Below are 22350 nucleotides of genomic sequence, written 5' to 3'. Positions count from 1 at the left end.
AAAAAGCAGGGACAACAGCCTCGTTTTAGAGGTCATGTCCGCAGACCAAGATTTTAGCCACAGAGCCCTGTGCGCTAAAATAGAAAAACCTGACACCTTAGAATTCAGGCGAATAATTTGCATATTGGCATCACAGATGAAAGAATTGGCGACCTTCAGCGCCCTAATCTTCTCCTGTATCACGTCGATGGATGTCTCCCCCTCGACCATTTCACATAGGGATTCACACCAATATGTTGCAGCTCCAGCGGCCGCTGCTGGCTGAAAAACAAACGCTGTGTGCTGAAACATTTTTCTCAACATGTTTTCCAGCTTTTTATCCATGGGCTCCTTAAACGACAAGATATCCTCGAGGGGAATAGTCATCTGCTTTGCGAGCGTAGAAATGGCCCCATCCACCTTAGGGATGGTCCCCCACAGCTCAAGCTGAGAGTCCTGAATGGGGAATAGTTTTTTAAAAGAAGAAGGGGAAAAGGACGACCCTAATCGCTCCCATTCATTCTTAATAATATTTGCCATCTTAACGGGAACCGGGAAAGACTGAGGTACCACCCTGTCCTTGTATACCTTGTCAAGCTTAGGAGTCGCAGGTTCCTCCGGTATCTTCGGTTTCGGCACCTGCCATAGCAGAAAGCGCAAATTCTCTATCCTAAACCTATAACAAGGCTCCTCCGCCGCCGGAGGTTTAGATGACACAGTCCCCGACCGAGAAGGGGCCACCTCTGAAGAGTCGGAGTGGGCCTCGTCATCGTATAGAGCCTCTGGATCATCCATCAGCATGGACAAACTCTGGGCCGGGCCGCTATGATAAACCCTACGCTTGCGCTTAGCAGAACGTGGTAAGGCATAGATCACTTTCGAAACCGCCGATTCCAGTTGGTTCGCAAAGTCTGACGGCCAACAAGTCTCTCCCGAAGGAGTAACGGTTGAACCCCGGGGCACTGCATGTGTAATCAGAGATGAATGTAGGGAACGCACCTCCCGGGACGAAAAACCCTCAGAGGTGGACGGCTCAGTAGTACTAGACATCCGTTTACATTTAGATGCTGTAACTTTATCAAGGCATGTGGAACATAGTTGAGCAGGCTGAGCTATCAGAACTTCCTCACAATAAACACAGGAATGAGACTGTTAAGGAAGGAGAGCCCTCCAACGCGTCAGAGTCCTCCATCAATTGTGCGTTTGGGTAGACTAACTTTGTTTATAAAAAATGGCACCTTTATACCACCAATGGCCGGGGCACTCACCACCTCTTAGGACCCGGACTACAGAAACCACTTTGTCTCCTGCGCCACAGATCAACAGAGAAGGATAGATAGCCACACCCAGTCACATGGAATGCCTGGCAGGACCGCCCCTGCACTAGGGAAAAACGCACCAAAAAATGGCCATGCAAAATTTCCGCAAGTAACACAAAATTTCCGCAAGTAACCTGAAAGTTCCACACATCGCCATAGCCTCATCTCGCACATAACGCAGCAATGACACAATAAACAATATCGTGTATAAACCCCCCCCCCTGTTCAATAACCCCCCTTCCGGCAATATTAACCCTTGATTCTGTTTAAAGATAAAAAGGCGCCACACTATGACCCTGTCTTCTATGTTATTACTAATAAAAAATGAAACAATCTTACCAGAATCTACGCCGTGGAACAGGAAAACGGCCCTTCAAGTGTGACAGGTTAGTAGCCTCGTCCCTGACATGGACTTGAGTGAAGAAAGCGCAAAACTTGTCAACGCTGATTGCTTATGGAGCAGTTAATATGAGTCGGGATGGTTTCGCAGAAAGACTCTCCCTGCATCTCCGGACTCTAACTTTCACCCAGGGTCTCACTGAGAGGCTGACAGGACTACTTAAAACTCCAGTCTCAATGCGTAGAGTACTACCCTCCATAAGAGACTACCCCGAAACTCCGGCACTCCTCTGCCATCCACCTGTGAAGAAAGGCAAAGAATGACTGGGGGATGAGGCAAGTGGGGGAGTTATTTAAGCCTTTGGCCGGGCTGTCGTTGCCTCCTCCTGGTGGCCAGGTTCTTAATTCCCAATAGTAATGAATGAAGCCGTGGACTCTCCTCCCCTTTAGATGGAAATAGACATTTGACAGTTTTCTACAAAAAGTGTTTTGTTCTGGCTGCACTGTGTTAAGAAAAACTAACACAGTGCAGCAAGAGCACCAAGCTGTTTGAAGAGAACAGCCTCATGTGGAACAGCACTGCAAAGCGAAAGCACCTAACAGCTCGTGCATGTGACCCGTTCTTTCTGCAGACATGCTGCATTTTTTTGGCAATGACATCTCAAAACACAGCATATTCTGCCTTGGGGCCTATCTGCTGTAGCGCTGCAGAATCTATTGGCGCTCTACAAATACCTGATAATAAAAATAATAATAATAATAATAAATAATAAAAGCTGTTAGTAGGGGCTTGAATTTACACATATATCATAAACAACTCATAATGAAAAGAAAAAAAAATGTACAAAAGTAAGAGGGAAAAAAGAAAATAATGTTAGGCATTGCAGAGCATGAATGCAGAGGCTTACCTTTTTTTTACGATTTCCACTTTCACGCTGTACTGCCTTCATTAGATAAACTAGTCTATCTACAAATGTCTGTTGGCTTGCCAGCAGCGAACGCATTACCCTGACAGACTTATCGCCCTGAGTGATGAAAGAGAACAGAAATGTGTCCTTATGCTCCATATTATGTCTCATGATTTTTAAATTCTTGTATATAAGATTATTCTTTATAACCTATAAATATTATGCAAGAACAAACCCCAGCTAATACATATTAGATGTGAAATACATGAAAAAAATCACAAACAAAGTTATGGTTTCTGCAGTGTGCAGCAAAATGAAATAATTTCTCATGCTTCTAACACATTTTCTTATACAGGAAAAAAATAGATAATTATACTTTTTTGAAACCATATGTGAGCTTAGAAAGATTGTGGATTCAAGTCTCCATTGTTCCGCTTGTGTGAGATCTAATAAAATGTAACGAGTTCTGATCATTGTGCATATCAGAGAGAAAAGTAATGTCCACTAAAGGCATTAGCCAAAGCATTAAATAATAATGGCCTTTATTATAAATTGACTTCAAGGGGCCTTCAAGTCAAAATTAAACTTTCATGATACAGATAGGGCATGCATTTTCTAAAAAAACTTTCCAATTTACTTTTATCGTCAAATTTGCTTTGTTCTCTTAGTATTCTTTGTTGAAAGCTAAACTTAGGTAGCCTCATATGCTAATTATTAAAGGGACATGAAACCCCAAAAAATCTCTCATGATTCAGATAGAGAATACAATTTTAAACAACTTTCCAATTTATTTCTATTATTTAATTTGCTTCATTCTCTTGTTATCTTTTGCTGAAAGGTTTATCTAGGCTCAGGGGCAGCAGAGAACCTAGGTTCTAGCTGTTTATTGGTGGCTGCATATATGTATTGATTGCGATTGGCTCACCCATGTGTTCAGTTAGAAACCATTAGTGCATTGCTGCTCCTTCAACAAATGATACCAAGAGAATGAAACAGATTAGATAATAGAAGTAAATTAGAAAGTTGTTTAAACTTGTATTCTCAATCTAAATCATGAAAGAAAAATGTTAGGTTTCATGTCCCTTTAAGCCCTTGATGGCTGCCTCTTATCTCAGTGCATGTTGACAGTTTTTCCCAATTAGACATTACCGGTTCATCTGTTCCATACAGATAACATTGAGCTTACTCCAGTGGAGTTATCAGCACTGATTGGCTAAAATGCAAGGCTGTCAAAAGAACAGAAATAAGGGGCAGTCTGCAGAGGCTTAGATACAAGATAATTACAGAGGTAAAACCTTTATTATTATAACAGTGTTGGTTGTGCAAAACTGGGGAATGGGTAATAAAGGGATTATATTTATTTTTAAACAAACATTTTCATGAAACCATTGTTTTTTCTTTCATGTTTCAGATAGGACACATCATTTTAAACAACGTTCCATTTTACTTCTGTTATCAAATTGGCTTCATTCCTCTGCTGTCCTTTGTTGAAGGAGCAGCTATGCACTACTAGGAGCTAGCTGAACATATTGGGCGAGCCAATGATAAGAGGCATAAGAGCCACCAATAGGCAGCTAACTCCCAATAGAGCATTAATGCTCCTGAGAATACCTAGATATGCTTTTCAAACAAAGGATACAAAGCGAGCAAAGCAAATTAGATAACAGAGGTAAACTAGAGAGTAACAAACGTAAAAAACATAAGTAAATGTAACATTGGTTCTCTATCTGAATCCTGACGTCTTTGTGCGTTTTATTTCTTCTTTAATAATTATCTTGACTCTAGTCAAACTTTTCTAACATGGCAGCTATAAGATTGTGATGAGCATAACAAGTCAATTGTATTAAAGGGACAGTCTTGTCAAAAATGAAGGTTCATGATTCAGATAGGGCATGTAACTTCAAACAACTTTCCAATTTACTTTTAATCCTCAAATTTGCTTTGTTCTCTTGGTATTCTTAGTTGAAAGCTAAACCTAGGTAGGCTCATAGGCTAATTTCTTAGCCCTTGAAGGCCACCTCTTATCTGAAAGCATTTGACTTTTTTTCACACCTAGAGGGCGTTACCTAGGATTTAGCACTGATTGGCTAAGATGCAAGCCTGTCAAAAGAACAGAAATGAGGGGTCAGTCTAAAGAGGCTTAGACACAAGGTAATCACAGAGGTAAAAAAACATAATTTATGCTTACCTGATAAATTTATTTCTCTTGTAGTGTGTTCAGTCCACGGGTCATCCATTACTTATGGGATATATTCTCCTTCCCAACAGGAAGTTGCAAGAGGATCACCCAAGCAGAGCTGCTATATAGCTCCTCCCCTCACATGTCATATCCAGTCATTCGACCGAAACAAGACGAGAAAGGAGAAACTATAAGGTGCAGTGGTGACTGGAGTTATAATTTTAAAATTTAGAACCTGCCTTAAAAGGACAGGGCGGGCCGTGGACTGAACACACTACAAGAGAAATAAATTTATCAGGTAAGCATAAATTATGTTTTCTCTTGTGTGTTCAGTCCACGGGTCATCCATTACTTATGGGATACCAATACCAAAGCTAAGTACATGGATGATGGGAGGGACAAGGCAGGAACATTAAACAGAAGGAACCACTGCCTGTAGAACCTTTCTCCCAAAACCAGCCTCCGAAGAAGCGAAAGTGTCAAATTTGTAAAATTTGGAAAAAGTATGAAGTGAAGACCAAGTTGCAGCCTTGCAAATCTGTTCAACAGAGGCCTCATTCTTAAAGGCCCAGGTGGAAGCCACAGCTCTAGTGGAATGAGCTGTAATTCTTTCAGGAGGCTGCTGTCCAGCAGTCTCATAGGCTAAACATATTATGCTACGAAGCCAAAAAGAGAGAGAGGTAGCCGAAGCCTTTTGACCTCTCCTCTGTCCAGAGTAAACGACAAACAGAGAAGAAGTTTGTCTAAAATCTTTAGTTGCCTGTAAGTAGAACTTCAGAGCACGGACCACGTCTAGATTATGCAAAAGACGTTCCTTCTTTGAAGAAGGATTAGGACATAATGATGGAACAACAATCTCTTGATTGATATTCCTGTTAGAAACAACCTTAGGTAAAAACCCAGGTTTCGTACGCAGAACTACCTTGTCTGAATGAAAGATCAGATAAGGAGAATCACAATGTAAGGCAGATAACTCAGAGACTCTTCGAGCCGAGGAAATAGCCATCAAAAACAAAACTTTCCAAGATAAAAGCTTAATATCAATGGAATGAAGGGGTTCAAACGGAACACCCTGAAGAACTTTAAGAACCAAGTTTAAGCTCCACGGAGGAGCAACAGATTTAAACACAGGCTTAATTCTAGCCAAAGCCTGACAAAAGGCCTGGACGTCTGGATTCTCTGCCAGACGTTTGTGTAAAAGAATAGACAGAGCTGAAATCTGTCCCTTTAGCGAACTAGCGGATAAACCCTTTTCTAAACCCTCTTGTAGAAAAGCCAATATCCTAGGAATCCTAACCTTACTCCATGAGTAACTCTTGGATTCGCACCAATATAAATATTTACGCCATATCTTATGGTAAATTTTTCTGGTCACAGGTTTCCGAGCCTGTATCAATGTATCAATAACCGAATCCGAAAACCCACGCTTTGATAGAATCAAGCGTTCAATTTCCAGGCAGTCAGCCTCAGAGAAATTAGGTTTGGATGGTTGAAAGGACCCTGAATTAGAGGGTCCTGTCTCAGAGGAAAAGACCATGGTGGACAGGACGACATGTCCACTAGGTCTGCATACCAGGTCCTGCGCTATCAGAATTACCGATGCCTTCTCCTGTTTGATCCTGGCAATCAGTCAAGGTAGCAACGGAAATGGTGGAAACACATAAGCTATGTTGAAAACCCAAGGGGCTGCTAATGCATCTACCAGCACCGCTCCCGGGTCCCTGGACCTGGATCCGTAACAAGGAAGCTTCGCGTTCTGGCGAGATGCCATGAGATCCAGATCCGGTTCGCCCCAACGACGAATCAGGACTTAGGAAATCCGTCTCCCAGTTCTCTACGCCTGGAATGTAAATTGCTGACAGGTGGCAAGAGTGAGACTCTGCCCAGCGAATTATCTTTGAGACTTCCAACATCGCTAGGGAACTCCTGGTTCCCCCTTGATGATCGATGTAAGCCACAGTCGTGATATTGTCCGACTGAAACCTGATGAACCTCAGTTTTGCTAACTGAGGCCAAGCTAGAAGAGCATTGAATATTGCTCTTAATTCTAGAATGTTTATTGGAAGGAGTTTCTCCTCCTGAGTCCACGATCCCTGAGCCTTCAGGGAATTCCAGACTGCTCCTCAGCCTAGAAAGCTGGCATCCGTTGTTACAATCGTTCAATCTGGTCTGCGAAAGGTCATTCCTTTGGACAGATGAACCGGTGACAACCACCAGAGAAGAGAATCTCTGGTCTCCTGGTCCAGATTTAGCAAAGGGGACAGATCTGAGTAATCCCCGTTCCATTGACTGAGCATGCATAGTTGCAGCGGTCTGAGATGCAGGCGCGCAAATGGCACTATGTCCATTGCCGCGACCATTAAGCCGATTACCTCCATGCACTGAGCTACTGATGGGCTTGGAACGGAATGAAGGACACGGCAAGCATTGAGAATCTTTGATAACCTGGACTCCGTCAGATAAATCTTCATCTCTACAGAATCTATAAGAGTCCCTAGAAAAGGAACCCTTGTGAGTGGTAACAGAGAACTCTTTTCCACGTTCACTTTCCACCCATGCGACCTCAGAAATGCTAGAACTATCTCTATATGAGACTTTGCATTCTGAAAACTTGACGCTTGTATCAGAATGTCGTCTAGGTACGGAGCCACCGCTATGCCTCGTGGTCTTAGTACCACCAGAAGTGAACCCAGAACCTTCGTAAAAATTCTCGGGGCCGTGGCTAACCCGAAGGGAAGAGCCACAAACTGGTAATGCCTGTCTAGAAAGGCAAACCTTAGGTACCGATAATGATCTTTGTGAATCGGTATGTGAAGGTAAGCATCCTTTAAGTCCACTGTGGTCATATATTGACCCTCTTGGATCATGGGTAGGATGGTTCGAATGGTTTCCATATTGAACGATGGTACCCTTAGGAATTTGTTTAAGATCTTTAAGTCCAAGATTGGTCTGAAGGTTCCCTCTTTTTTGGGAACCACGAATAGATTTGAGTAAAATCCTTGTCCCTGTTCCGATCGCGGAACTGAGTGGATCACTCCCATGATTAAGAGGTCTTGTACACATTGTAGAAATGCCTCTCTCTTTACTAGGTTTGTTGATAACCTCGATAGATGGAACCTCCCTTGTGGAGGAGAGGTTTTGAAATCCAGAAGGTATACTTGAGATATAATCTTCAACGCCCAGGGATCCGGCACATCTCTTGCCCAAGCCTGGGCGAAGAGAGAAAGTCTGCCCCCCACTAAATCCGTCTCCGGATAGGGGGCCCTGTCTTCATGCTGTCTTAGGGGCGGGAGTAGGCTTTCTGGCCTGCTTGCCCTTGTTCCATGACTGGTTGCCTTTCCAACCCTGTCTGTAACGAGCAGTAGTTCCTTCCTGTTTTGGAGCGGAGGAACTTGATGCTGCTCCTGCCTTGAAGTTACGAAAGGCACGAAAATTAGACTGTTTGGCCTTTGGTTTGGCCCTGTCCTGAGGAAGGGCGTGGCCCTTACCTCCCGTAATGTCAGAAATAATTTCCTTCAAGCCGGGCCCGAATAAGGTCTGCCCTTTGAAAGGAATGTTAAGTAGCTTAGACTTGGAAGTTACATCCGCTGACCAGGATTTAAGCCAGAGCGCTCTGCGCACCTGTATGGCGAATCCGGAATTTTTAGCCGTAAGTTTGGTTAGATGTACTACGGCATCTGAAACAAACGCATTAGCTTGCTTAAGGGTTCTAACTTTGCTCAAAGCCTCATCCAATGGCGCTGTGCGAATCGCCTCTTCCAGAGACTCAAACCAGAATGCCGCTGCAGCCGTGACAGGCGCAATGCATGCAAGAGGCTGCAATATAAAACCCTGTTGAACAAACATTTTCTTAAGATAACCCTCTAATTTTTTATCCATTGGATCTGAGAAAGCACAGCTATCCTCCACCGGGATAGTGGTACGCTTGGCTAAAGTAGAAACTGCTCCCTCCACCTTAGGGACCATCTGCCATAATTCTCGTGTGGTGGCGTCTATAGGAAACATTTTTCTAAATATCGGGGGAGGGGACAAATGCACACCGGGTCTATCCCACTCCTTACTAATAATTTATGTAAGTCTTTTTGGTATAGGAAAGACGTCAGTACACACCGGTACCGCATAGTATTTATCCAACCTACACATTTTCTCTGAAATTGCCACCGTGTCGCAATCATTCAGAGCCGCTAATACCTCCCCTAGTAACACACGGAGGTTCTCAAGCTTAAAATTAAAATTTGAAATTTCTGAATCCGGTCTCCCCGGATCAGAACCGTCACTGACAGAATGAAGCTCACCGTCTTCATGTTCTGCAAATTGTGACGCAGTATCAGACATGGCTCTCGTGTCATCAGCGCGCTCTGTCCTTAACCCAGAGCTATCGCGCTTGCCCCTTAATTCGGGCATATTATATAATACTTCTTTCATAACATTAGCCATATCATGTAAAGTGATTTGTAAGGGCCTAGATGTATTTGGCGTCTCAATCCTAAGCATCTCCCGAGCGGGAGACGCAGGTACTGACACGTGAGGAGAGTTAGGCGGCATAACTTCCCCCTCGTTGTCTGGTGATAGTTTCTCTATCGGTACAGATTGACTTTTATTCAAAGCAATATCAATACAATTGGTACACATCGTTCTATTGGGCTCCACATTGGCTTTTGAACATGATGAACAAACAGTTTCCTCTGAATCAGACATGTTTAAACAGACTTAGCAATGAAACTAGCAAGCTTGGAAATCACTTTCAATAAGTTTACAAGCAATATAAAAAACGCTGCAGCGCTTCAAAAATACAGATATAATTAAACAATTCTTAACAAGAAGTGTATTATTAGCAGAGAATTGCACCCATTAGCAAAAGGATGATTAACCCCTCAATACCCAAAACGGATAAAACGGATATCAATTAAGATTTAATGCTTTTAATCACAGTCAAGCACACTGTCACAGATCTGCTGTGACTGATTACCTCCCTCAAAAATGAATTTTGCAGACCCCTGAGCTCTCTAGAGACGTCCTGGATCAAGGAGGAAGAAGCAGGAAGACTGTGCTAGAATTTTAACTGCGTAACAAGGCGCTAAAACAAGGTCCCTCCCACTCCTATTACAACAGTGGGAGCCCTGATATAACGGTTTCCATGCAGAAAATATATGTTAGCCATGTGGAAAAAAATCATGCCCAAAGAGATTTATCACCAAAGTACCTCACAAAAAACGAATAACATGCCAGTAAACGTTTTATTAAAAAAAAAAACATTTTCCAATGTCATGCAAAGTTATCACTAAGCCTGCTACCAGTCGCTACCACTGCAGATAAGGCTTAAGTATTATTTCAGTTTTAACAGTATTTTCTCAGTCAAATTCTAGTCCCTAGAAAATAACTCGACTGCGCATACATTTATCAGCCTGATACCAGTTGCCACTACTGCATTTAAGGCTGTACTTACATCATACGGTAACAGCAGTATTTTCTTAGTCAATTCCATTCCCAGAAAATAATGTACTGCACATACCTCATTTGCGGAGGATCCTGCATGCTATTCCCAGTTTCTGAAGTTACCCCACTCCTCAGAATGTCGAGAACAGCCAGTGGATCTTAGTTACGCCTGCTATGAACATAGAAAAAAAACGCAGGCAGTTTCTTCTTCCAAATACTGCCTGAGATAGAAAAACAGCACACTCCGGTGCCATTTAAAATAACAAACTTTTGATTGAAGAATAGTTAAGTAAAAATTCCAGCTCCTCTCGCGACCTCCTTCTTTGTTGAGGGTTGCAAGAGAATGACTGGATATGACATGTGAGGGGAGGAGCTATATAGCAGCTCTGCTTGGGTGATCCTCTTGCAACTTCCTGTTGGGAAGGAGAATATATCCCATAAGTAATGGATGACCCGTGGACTGAACACACTTAACAAGAGAAAGTATATTAATATAACCGTGTTGGCTATGCAAAATTGGTGAATGGGTAATAAAGGGATTATCTGTCTTTTTAGACAATAACAATTCTGGTGTAGACTGTTCCTTTAATCATTCCTTTTAAAGAATTGTAACTAAACATTAATATAAATATTTACACAAGTATAACTTTAAAAAATAAAAAATAACAAAAAACTAATAGTTGTTTGATACAAGAAATGCAAAACGGTGTAGCAGAGAAACCCAAATTGAGTCCTTGGTAATATTTTCCCCAGGCTCAATATAGAACCTTTTTCAGATTCATAATATTGAGCAGAAGTGCATTGATGCAGTTGCTGTCATTGGAGAAACTAAAGCTGTTTTTAATCCCTACTAAGGACTTGTTCTCATTTCTAGTGGGAAGCTATGTGAAGGGGATTAAAAGCTGGTTAGGTATGAGAGGCAAGAGTAGCTCCAGCCCTTTTGATATATCTCACAGGTTGGAACACTAGAGCTTGCTGCTCTTTATTGAGATGTTTTATAAAAATGCATCACTCAAGTTTTTCAATTTATTTTAAGGTATTTTGATGAGACATTCTCGCTAATTGGAAGGAATGAACAGACTTGGGGTTAAGGCGACATTTTGATTCACTAACGCAGATAAATTATATATTTTTATTTATTTGTTTTATGAATATTTTGTTGATACATTTTGTTTATTTGCTTTTTTTTGTCATTTTGTTTTTCTAGTGAATACGTATAAAAAGGTGGTTATAATATGGTCTTTAGCTTGTTTTGTTTTAACACTGTGATGTTGACACTACAAGACAGGTCTGTTATCCTTGATTGTGTCTTCTTGTCTTTAAAGGGCCATTATAGTCTAAAAATGATATGATCTAATTCATTAGAGTATGACATTTTAAGACTATCGACCCTACATTACTGTGTGTTTAACCTAAGTAAATGGATTAAATATGCAGTAGAAGTGCCACTTGAATCCATAAAGCACTGCTGACCCGAGTAGAAATTGATGCGCAATCGTCATACTCTAGCACATTTTTTATATAATTTTTCGACTAATATGACCCATTCATTATTAGCAAACAACCACAACATTTATTTACAAATTGTCACTGATCACCTTCAGCAGTGCTTGGCTAAACCGCCTCATTACATTCAGATACATTTCATGGGTTTTAGGGTCTCTTTGTTGCGTATCCTGGTCTTCACACTCCACTATCACATACCTACATGCAAGAAAAACAAATTCAGTGAGAGGTGATTCATTGGCGAAAAAAAAAGTAAATGTTTATTGTACCTAAGAGAATATAATGCAAACAGCAAGACATATCCGATGAGTAAAAGAAAAGAATCAGGCTTTGCCCAGCCGATACATTACGTGGGCAACTGAGATTAACTGAAAGGCTATTAAAGGGACATTCTCTTCCGAAATTTGTATTGTTAAAAAGATAGATAAACCCTTTATTAGCCCTTCCCCAGTTTTCCATAACCGACACGGTTATATTAATATACTTTTTACCTCTGTGATTACCTTGTATCTAAGCCTCTTCTGACCCCTTATCACATAGCTATTTATTATCTATTGACTTGCATTTTAGCCAATTAGTGCTGTGTCCTGCACAACTCCACGGGTGTGAGCACAATGATCTATCTTTTTTTAACAATAACAATTTTGGTGCAGACTGTCCCTTTCAAGGTCCCTTCCTCAGGCCTATTATCAAATACATCTGACACTCACACAGGCACAATGCGTACACTCGAATCACTGGACGTATCCTCGCCTGGAGTACAATAGGAGTGTTTTAACCCTTTTGCAGGTATGTGACAACACAGCTAAATAAGGGAATTTATTTACAAAATGACCTACCAAAGAAACAAGCATTTATTTTTTACTATGCAGCGCCCCATTTAATATCAATAATACTAATAAAATGCAGTCTGTAATAGTTTATATATGTGCTAAATATTATGTTGCACTTTATGAAACAACAACATTCGCACTGCACCAGACTCCACCCCAGTAATAAACTGACGCTTATTCTCATGATACCCAGTGGCACCTTCTGTGCTTTTAGGTTAAGCTTTAAAAGCATCATGCTACTAAGTAAGCAAAAAAATACTCCCATCAGAGCTGTCTAACTAACTAGTATCATCAGAGCTGTCTAACTAACTAGTATCATCAGAGCTGTCTAACTAACTAGTTTCATCAGAGCTGTCTAACTAACTAGTATCATCAGAGCTGTCTAACTAACTAGTATCATCAGAGCTGTCTAACTAACTAGCATCATCAGAGCTGTCTAACTAACTAGTATCATCAGAGCTGTCTAACTAACTAGTATCATCAGAGCTGTCTAACTAGAATCATCAGAGCTGTCTAACTAACTAGTATCATCAGAGCTGTCTAACTAACTAGTATCATCAGAGCTGTCTAACTAGTATCATCAGAGCTGTCTAACTAACTAGTATCTCAGGAATAAAATTCTCACTCATGAACAGTTTAAAACCAGAAAAATAAAATCTAACATAAGCAACACAAGATAAAACAAGGATAAATTCTAAATATTTTAAGTGCTAATTTAGGAGCTAAACCACACTATTCTACTCCATTGTTTTATTGTTTAAAAAGATAGATAATCCCTTTATTACCCATTCCCCAGTTTTGCACAGCAAACACAGTTATATTGATATAAGTTTTACCTCTGTGATTACCTTGTATCTAATCCTCTTCAGACAGCCCCATTATCACATGGCTGTTTATTTATTATCTATTGACTTGCATTTTAGCCAATTAGTGCTGTGTCCTGCACAACGCTGGCCGTGAGCACAATGTTATCTATATGGAACACATGGATTAGCACTCTCTTGTTGTGAAAAGCTAATACAAAAGCATGTGATAAGAGGCTGTCTGTAGTGGCTTAGAAACAGGCAGAAATTTAGAGGTTTAAATGTTATAAAGTTTATTAATTTATATCAATGTCAGTTGTGCAAAGCTGGGGAATGGGTAGTAAAGGCGTTATCTATCTTTATAAACAATAACTATTTTGTTGCTGACTGTCCCTTTAATAGGAGCAGTGCATGCGTACGACTAATTAATATGCAACACAATTATTTGAACAAACTAGAAAAAATTAATTTACCTGCAAAATGATCTCATTTCATCTTAATATAAATGTTAAATCAAACAGAATAAATGCAGCATATACTCACATACCAGTATAAATAGTTTGCCAGTGTAGAGTTCTTACACGCTCTTGAAATCAAAAATGTACAGAGATCTTGCTAAAAACAAAGAGTAAAAAAAATAAAAAATAAACACACTGACAATTCATTTAAACCTAGCTGTATAGGATTTGAATACATGTTCATTATATAGATAAAATACATAATGTGTATTTAATTAATTAATTAATTAATTAATTTAATTAATTAAAAAGAAGTCATCTGCTCATGTGTTTGAATACTGATGCAATATTGCTGAAGCCTATAGGGGCAGAACGTCAAATTCTTCGATCTTCCTCTTCTACATTAACACTCCTACTACGTCTGTTAAACTTTAACATAAGCTAGTGGAGAGGGGAAGAATCGGTTGTACTGTATATATCTTATTAACAGACACAAACAGATCATCTAATAAAATTACTAGGGAAAGAGTAGGCAAAGACAATGCTTACAATGGTATATAGGAGCAGATAGTGAATCTCCTTTCCTTCAATTGTCACAATCACGATCGTGATCGAGCTGCTCTCCTGCAACTTCCAGGAACTTTGTGTACCGCAGCGTCTCGTTGCCTATCAACGTGACGCTCTTTTGTGACCGCCCCACTTTGATGATGTCAGCAAACCTATTTTCTTCCGACGTTCGGGTGATTTGACGCCCGTTTGTTGAACTTTGTTCTATTGGTTGCTTCTTCTGCTGAGTAATTGTATTTTTGTTACCAGACCTCTGCCTGCCTGACACTGCCGTTGCCTAACCCTGAATAACCTAAAAGTTACCGGACCTCTGCCTGCTTGACACTGCCTTTGCCTAACACTGAATTACCTAAAAGATACCAGACCTCTGCCTGCCTGACACTGCCTTTGCCTAACCCAGTATTACCTGAACGTTACCGGACCTCTGTGTGCCTGACACTGCCTTTGCCCAACCCTGTATTACCTGAAAGTTACCGGACCTCTGTCTGCCTGACACTGCCTTTGCTTAACCATGTATTCCTGACCTCTGCATGCTTCTGTGTGCTGGAACTTATATATCTGGCTGATCCTTGTACTCCTGTACAGTATTGTGAGTACCAGTTACTTTACATTATTTACCTGTGGATCTTTACTATCGGTCGCAGTTGTGGGTCATGTCCTGGATAATAGTCTACTAGCGTGTGCTTATTAATTCATCCTAGCACTTGGGTCTATTCCGGACTGATACCATCATTCCTGACATTACACACGGGCCATTATTATGGACCCCACTGAGTTAGCCAGGGCCTTGACCCATCAGGGACAGTTATTAGGATCCCATGTTGCTCATTTGCAATCCCTAGATTCTAAATTGGATCAGATAGCTGTTCTCCTTCAAACTTTAAAAACAAGAGCAAAGCACTAGGCTTCAAGATAGAGTTAGTGCGCCGTTAGACTAAAAGTATACAAACACCAAATAAATAAATAAATTTATTTGGTGTTTGAATACTTTTAGCCTAACGGCGCACTAACTCTATCTTGAAGCCTAGTGCTTTGCTCTTGTTTTTAACTAGTACTTTAGAGCAGTGTATAGTATCACTTTCCTATAGCGCACACTAATCCCTTCCAATTGCTCCTTCAAACTTTAGCAGCTCTTGCTCAGACTGGCACTTCTGTGATTGATTTTACTGCTGCTTCTTCTGCCATACAAGCCAACAAACATTCTGTTCCTAGAATTCCTCTTCCTGATAATTTTGACAGAAATTCAGAAGATTGCCATAGTTTCTTGAATCAGTGTCGACTTTACTTTAGAAACAATGCTCAGATGTTCTCTACCTCATCTTCTAAGACTATCTTTCTTATCTCCCTTATGAAAGGGAAGGCTTTAGCATGGGTATCACCTCTGCCTGAAAAGAATAACCATCTATTAAGCAATGTGGATTCATTTATATCTACCTTTTCTTCAGTATTTGATAAGCCAGGAAGATCCGCTGCCGCAGAAGACGGTTTATTGGATTTACATCAAGGCAATCTTTCAGTGGCCCTATATACTATTGAATTCCGTACTCTAGCTGAAGAAACATCCTGGAATCAAGGAGCCTTATGAGCAGCTTTTCGTAAAGGTCTGTCTGAATGTATGAAGGATGAACTAATCTACCGAGATTCACCTGAATCATTAGAGGATCTAATTAATTTATGCATTAGGCTTAATGCCCAGATTTTTGAATGTCAACAAGCAAGGGATTGTAGCCGGAGACCTTTGAATAAACCATCCTTCCGTCTGGCTCCCCGATTCTCTAACCCTGTTCCTCCGAGTTCTCCTCCCCCTGATTCTGTGGAACCTATGGAAGTGGGTGCTATAAAATTATCCGAAACTGAACACTTGAGAAGACTTGGGTCTCTGCTTGTATTGTGGCTTGAAGGTTCATTTACTAAAAGGCTGTCCCCTACCAGGCCAGTAAAAGTCCAGTGAATCAGTATCTGGAGACCTTTCTGAGATTCTATATAGACCATCATCAGTCTAACTGGACCCGATTGCAACATCTTGCCGAACTGGCACATAACTCTCGTTTCAACTCCTCTTTAAAGATGTCTCCCTTTAAAGCAGCTTATGGATTTGATCCTAGGACTTTTCCCTTGACTACTTCAGCTCCGGTGTTCATGCTGCAGATCTTGCTGCTAAAAACCTTTGCCGTCATTGGTAAAACATCTGCAATACACTTCTCCGTTCCTCCAAAAGATACAAGCTATTTGCTGACCAAAGACGAAAAAAGGCACCTATGTATCGTAGTGGGGAAAAAGTATGGATTTCCCCCAAATTCCTTTGTCTCAAACAGCCTTTTACTAAATTAGGTCCTCGTTATATTGGTCCTTTCCGGGTTGTTTCCCGGGTATGTTCCTCTGCTTATCGAGTGGCTCTGCCCAAGACTCTCAAGATCCACCCTGACTTTCATTTTTCTCTCCTGAAACCTGCAGTCCATAACAAATACTCCAGCAAGTCCACGTCTCCTCCTCCTTTACTGGTGGATGGTAACCCTGAGATTAAAGTCAGACAGATTTTGGATTCGAAATTATGTGTCAACAAGTTGTATTACCTAATTCACTGTAAAGGATACCCCATTACTGAACGGTCTTGGGAACCTGCTCGCCATGTTCATGCCCCTGCACTCATTAAGGCCTTTCATAGAACTTTTCCTGAAAAACCTTGTCTTGACCCCAGGAGGGGTCCTTGAGGAGGGTGCATTGTCACGATCATGATTGAGCTGCTCTCCTGCAGCTTCCAGGAACTTTGTGTACTGCAGCGTCTCGTTGCCTAGCAACGTGACGTGCTTTTGTGACCGCCCCGCTTTGATGACATCAGCAAGCCTATATACTTCCGGCGTTCGGGAGATTTGACGCCCGTTTGTTGAACTTTGTATTTTGTTACCGTAAATTGTATTTATGTTACAGTACCTCTGCCTGCCCGACACTGCCTTTGCCTAACTCTGAATCACCTAAAAGTTACCGGATGTCTGTCTGCCTGACACTGCCTTTGCCTAACCCTGAATTACCTAAAAGTTATCGGACCTCTGCCTGCCTCACACTGCCTTTGCCTAACCCAGTATTAACTGAAAATTACCGGACCTCTTCCTGCCTGACACTGCTTTTGCTTAACCCTGTATTCCTGACCTCTGCCTGCTTCCGTCTACTTTAACTTATACATCTGACTGATCTTTGTATTCCTGTCCAGTATTGTGAGTACCAGTTACTTACATTATTTACCTATGGATCTTTACTATCTGTCGCAGTTGTGGATCACGTCCTGGATAATACTCAGTGTGCTAGCGTGTGTATATTAATTCATTTTAGCACTTGGGTCTATTTCGGACTGATACCGTCCTTCCTGACATCAATGAGCCCTCCAAAATTTTGGAATGCATAGAATGGATTTGCAGTAGGATTAGTCAGTAATACAACAGTACAGGATAGATATCAGGAAAGAAAGTCCAGTGAGAAACATATAACACTAGAACACCCTCTTTCCATTAGCCAGCAATGAAAATGCTATCATAGGGCAGTAACGCAACAGAAAACCATTTGCAGAGCAAGGCCACAGACCAGTAATGACTTGACTAAGGGCATTATGTCGGAAATGTTATTTTTGGGTATGACACAACTATGGTATTATTATAATGGTCTCAATTAACTTTCAAGTGCTGCTGAGTTTGGTGCATTCTGAAATATGAAGACCCCAGCCTGCATTTCAGGACACACTTCACTGTATAAACACACTTTCTTAAAATTAGCTAAATAATAACACTTACAACAATTAAGCATGCAGATTTTACTCTAAAACATATGTATGCGTTGCATAAATCACTTTGGAAAATTGTAATTCCATAGTGTTGTTCAACATACCTCTAAGTATTCTGCATCCAGACCCTCCTTAGCTTTAGATGAAGTTACTGGCGGAGACGCGGATGGCAGCACACTAGTAATGACTGGCGTACTGTGGCAAAAATTGTAGACAGGTTAAAAAATAAATAATCTATATCAATATACTACTATAATTTTACAACACATAAAATTCCATCTGACTGCAAATCTAGAAAACTGTTCTCATTATCTGCTGGTATGGAACTATACTTTGAAGTATTTTTACAATTAACTTTTCTTAGAACAGCAAAATGTAACTTTTGACAAAAAAAATAAAACATGAGAATAAGGAGAGGATTCTTGGAGTCTCACTTTTTGGAGATTGAGAATATTTTTTTACTTTTTTTATTTTGTATTTCCAGTTGATGATTTTTTTCGATTTTGTGATATCCTGATATTTTGTAATTTTAAACAACTTTCCAGTTAACTTTACCATCAAATTTGCTTTGCCCTCTTGGTATTCTTTGGTGAAAGCTAAACCTAGGTAGACACATATGCTAATTTCTTTGCCCTTGATGGCCGCCTCTTATCTTAAAGCATTTGACAGTTTTTTCACAGCTAGAGGGCATTAGTTCAATTCAGACAATTTGACTTTTAGTGAGAGATGAGCTTTAAATTAATTAATGGAGGCCTCTAATCTGATAGTAAAACAGGCGGACAAGGCAGGAGATCTAGTGTTAATGGGTGAATCAAACTATTTAATTGAAATTAAATGTCAACTAGGGATGGGGAATCAATATGAGATATTAAGCATTAATCCTTTAAAAAGTGTGCATCAAAGTTGTTTAGATTGCTGATAAATTCAGTTTTTCTATACTCTACTCTAAATAGGCCACTATGTTGACTTCGTCTTAAGACCCCTTTTCTTCTTACCCTATCCTCTTATGTTAAAGATACAAATGACTTCATGAAAAACATAATTTATGCTTACCTGATAAATTTATTTCTCTTGTAGTGTATCCAGTCCACAGATCATCCATTGCTTATGGGATATTCTCCTTCCCAACAGGAAGTTGCAAGAGGATCACCCACAGCAGAGCTGCTATATAGCTCCTCTCCTCACTGCCATATCCAGTCATTCGACCGAAACAAGACGAGAAAGGAGAAACCATAGGGTGCAGTGGTGACTGTAGTTTAATTAAAATTTAGGTCTGCCTTAAAAGGACAGGGCGGGCCGTGGACTGGATACACTACAAGATAAATAAATTTATCAGGTAAGCATAAATTATGTTTTCACTTGTTAAGTGTATCCAGTCCACGGATCATCCATTACTTATGGGATACCAATACCAAAGCTAAAGTACACGGATGATGGGAGGGACAAGGCAGGATTAAACGGAAGGAACCACTGCCTGAAGAACCTTTATCCCAAAAACAGCCTCTGAAGAAGCAAAAGTATCAAATTTGTAAAATTTTGAAAAGGTGTGAAGCGAAGACCAAGTCGCAGCCTTGCAAATCTGTTCAACAGAGGCCTCATTTTTAAAGGCCCAGGTGGAAGCCACAGCTCTAGTAGAATGAGCTGTAATCCTTTCAGGGGGCTGCTGTCCAGCAGTCTCATAGGCTAAGCGTATTATGCTCCGAAGCCAAAAGGAGAGAGAGGTTGCCGAAGCTTTTTGACCTCTCCTCTGTCCAGAGTAAACGACAAACAGGGAAGATGTTTGGCGAAAATCTTTAGTAGCTTGTAAGTAAAACTTCAAGGCACGGACTACGTCCAGATTATGTAAGAGACGTTCCTTCTTTGAAGAAGGATTGGGACACAATGATGGAACAACAATCTCTTGATTGATATTCTTGTTAGAAACCACCTTAGGTAAAAACCCAGGTTTGGTACGCAGAACTACCTTATCTGCATGAAAAATCAGATAAGGAGAATCACATTGTAAGGCAGATAGCTCAGAGACTCTTCGAGCCGAGGAAATAGCCATCAAAAACAGAACTTTCCAAGATAAAAGTTTAATATCAATGGAATGAAGGGGTTCAAACGGAACTCCTTGAAGAACTTTAAGAACCGAGTTTAAGCTCCACGGGGAGCAACAGTTTTAAACACAGGCTTAATTCTAACCAAAGCCTGACAAAATGCCTGGACGTCTGGAACCTCTGCCAGACGTTTGTGCAAAAGAATAGCAGAGCAGAAATCTGTCCTTTTAAAGAACTAGCTGATAATCCTTTGTCCAAACCCTCTTGGAGAAAGGACAATATCCTAGGAATACTAACCTTACTCCATGAGTAATTCTTGGATTCACACCAATAAAGATTTTTACGCCATATCTTATGGTAGATTTTCCTGGTGACAGGCTTTCGTGCCTGTATTAAGGTATCAATGACTGACTCGGAGAAGCCACGCCTTGATAGGATCAAGCGTTCAATCTCCATGCAGTCAGTCTCAGAGAAATTAGATTTGGATGATTGAAAGGACCTTGTATTAGAAGGTCCTGTCTCAGAGGCAGAGTCCATGGTGGAAAGGATGACATGTCCACTAGGTCTGTATACCAGGTCCTGCGTGGCCATGCAGGCGCTATCAGAATCACCGATGCTCTCTCCTGCTTGATTTTGGCAATCAGTCGAGGGAGCAGAGGAAACGGTGGAAACACATACGCCAGGTTGAAGAACCAAGGAGCTGCTAGAGCATCTATCAGCGTCGCTCCCGGGTCCCTGGACCTGGATCCGTAACAAGGAAGCTTGGCGTTCTGGCGAGACGCCATGAGATCCAGTTCTGGTTTGCCCCAACGATGGATCAGTTGAGCAAACACCTCCGGATGACGACTTAGAAAATCCGCCTCCCAGTTCTCTACACCTAGGATATGGATCGCTGATAGATGGCAAGAGTGAGTCTCTGCCCAGCGAATTATCTTGGAGACTTCTAACATCGCTAGCAGTGTTCCCTCTAAGGCCAGTTTTGTGTGCGGCCCAGCAGTGAAACAGTTAATTAGGTAACCACACCCTGCAATTAGCAAACACTGCACAATGCAGGTGGAAAGGTATGGTTCTCTTGTTAACTGTTTCACTGCTGGGCTGCACACAAAACTGTCCTTAGAGGGAACACTGATCGCTAGGGAGCTCCTGGTCCCCCCTTGATGGTTGATATAAGCCACAGTCGTGATGTTGTCCGACTGAAATCTGATGAACCTCAGGGTTGCTAACTGAGGCCAAGCTAGAAGAGCATTGAATATTGCTCTTAACTACAGAATATTTATTGGGAGGAGTTTCTTCTGCTGAGTCCACGATCCCTGAGCCTTCAGGGAGTTCCAGACTGCGCCCCAACCTAGAAGGCTGGCATCTGTTGTTACAATCGTCCAATCTGGCCTGCAAAAGGTCATACCCTTGGACAGATGGACCCGAGATAGCCACCAGAGAAGAGAATCTCTGGTCTCTTGATCCAGATTTAGTAGAGGGGACAAATCTGAGTAATCCCCATTCCACTGACTTAGCATGCATAATTGCAGCGGTCTGAGATTGTCAGGAACACAGGCAATGCCTGAAATAAAACAAAGTTTGGGTTGGACCACAGCCACTGAAATAATATTATAATGAGTAGTTGTAGCAGATTAGTGCAGAGGGCAGTTACATGGACATTACCCCAAAGTAATGTGTAATAGCCCAACATGCACAGGTAGCAGTTGATATGTGAATAGAGGCTCACAGGTAGGTAATGGCTGTTGCAGCATGTGTGGTGAGATTGGAATACAGCAACCTGACAGTGAGCTTGAAGTCAGAAGTTTAGACAATAACACGGTGTTAAGCTGATATTATGCGCAATATAAAAGAAGTGAGCATGGCCATAAAAGTAACATGAAATACAAAGTAACCCGTGTGGGTTAAATACCTGGTAGGCTGAGGCAAGAGATTCGGTAGAGCAGAGTTTAGAGGACAGCTCGGATGCAGCGGTTGTGCTGTGAGAGGAGAGCTGAGAGGCGCCCTGCTTGGCGTGTGACGTCACAGAGGCGGCAGATCCGTTAGCGCTGTGAACAGAACTGACAGGCAGTAGAGACTAGCCGATGCAGGAGTGACTCAGTAGAACTGAAGAGCTAATCAGGATGCAGCTTAGCTAGTTGCAGACGAACAATACCAAGCAAGGAAGGAAGTGGAATGCTGGTATTTAAGGTGATACTGGGAAATTTGTTAAAGGGGC

The 22350-nt window shown here is 41.3% G+C and overlaps 1 protein-coding gene across 2 annotated transcripts in view; it reads right to left on the bottom strand.

Moving 5' to 3' along the window:
* The window catches only part of PIK3C3 (phosphatidylinositol 3-kinase catalytic subunit type 3), a 655170-nt gene that overhangs the window by 330778 nt on the left and 302042 nt on the right, over window positions 1-22350 (bottom strand). For both annotated transcript variants that reach the window (XM_053701053.1, XM_053701054.1), the window contains 4 exons: window positions 18204-18294; window positions 13850-13917; window positions 11759-11864; window positions 2546-2662 (listed from right to left, as the gene is read on the bottom strand). In XM_053701053.1, the coding sequence (XP_053557028.1) occupies window positions 2546-2662; window positions 11759-11864; window positions 13850-13917; window positions 18204-18294 (382 nt within the window). The remainder of the gene's footprint in view (window positions 1-2545; window positions 2663-11758; window positions 11865-13849; window positions 13918-18203; window positions 18295-22350) is intronic.

The sequence above is a fragment of the Bombina bombina genome, chromosome 2 (genome assembly GCF_027579735.1).
Source record: "Bombina bombina isolate aBomBom1 chromosome 2, aBomBom1.pri, whole genome shotgun sequence".
Taxonomy (NCBI): domain Eukaryota; kingdom Metazoa; phylum Chordata; class Amphibia; order Anura; family Bombinatoridae; genus Bombina; species Bombina bombina.
This window is presented reverse-complemented; position numbering and strand designations above follow the sequence as displayed.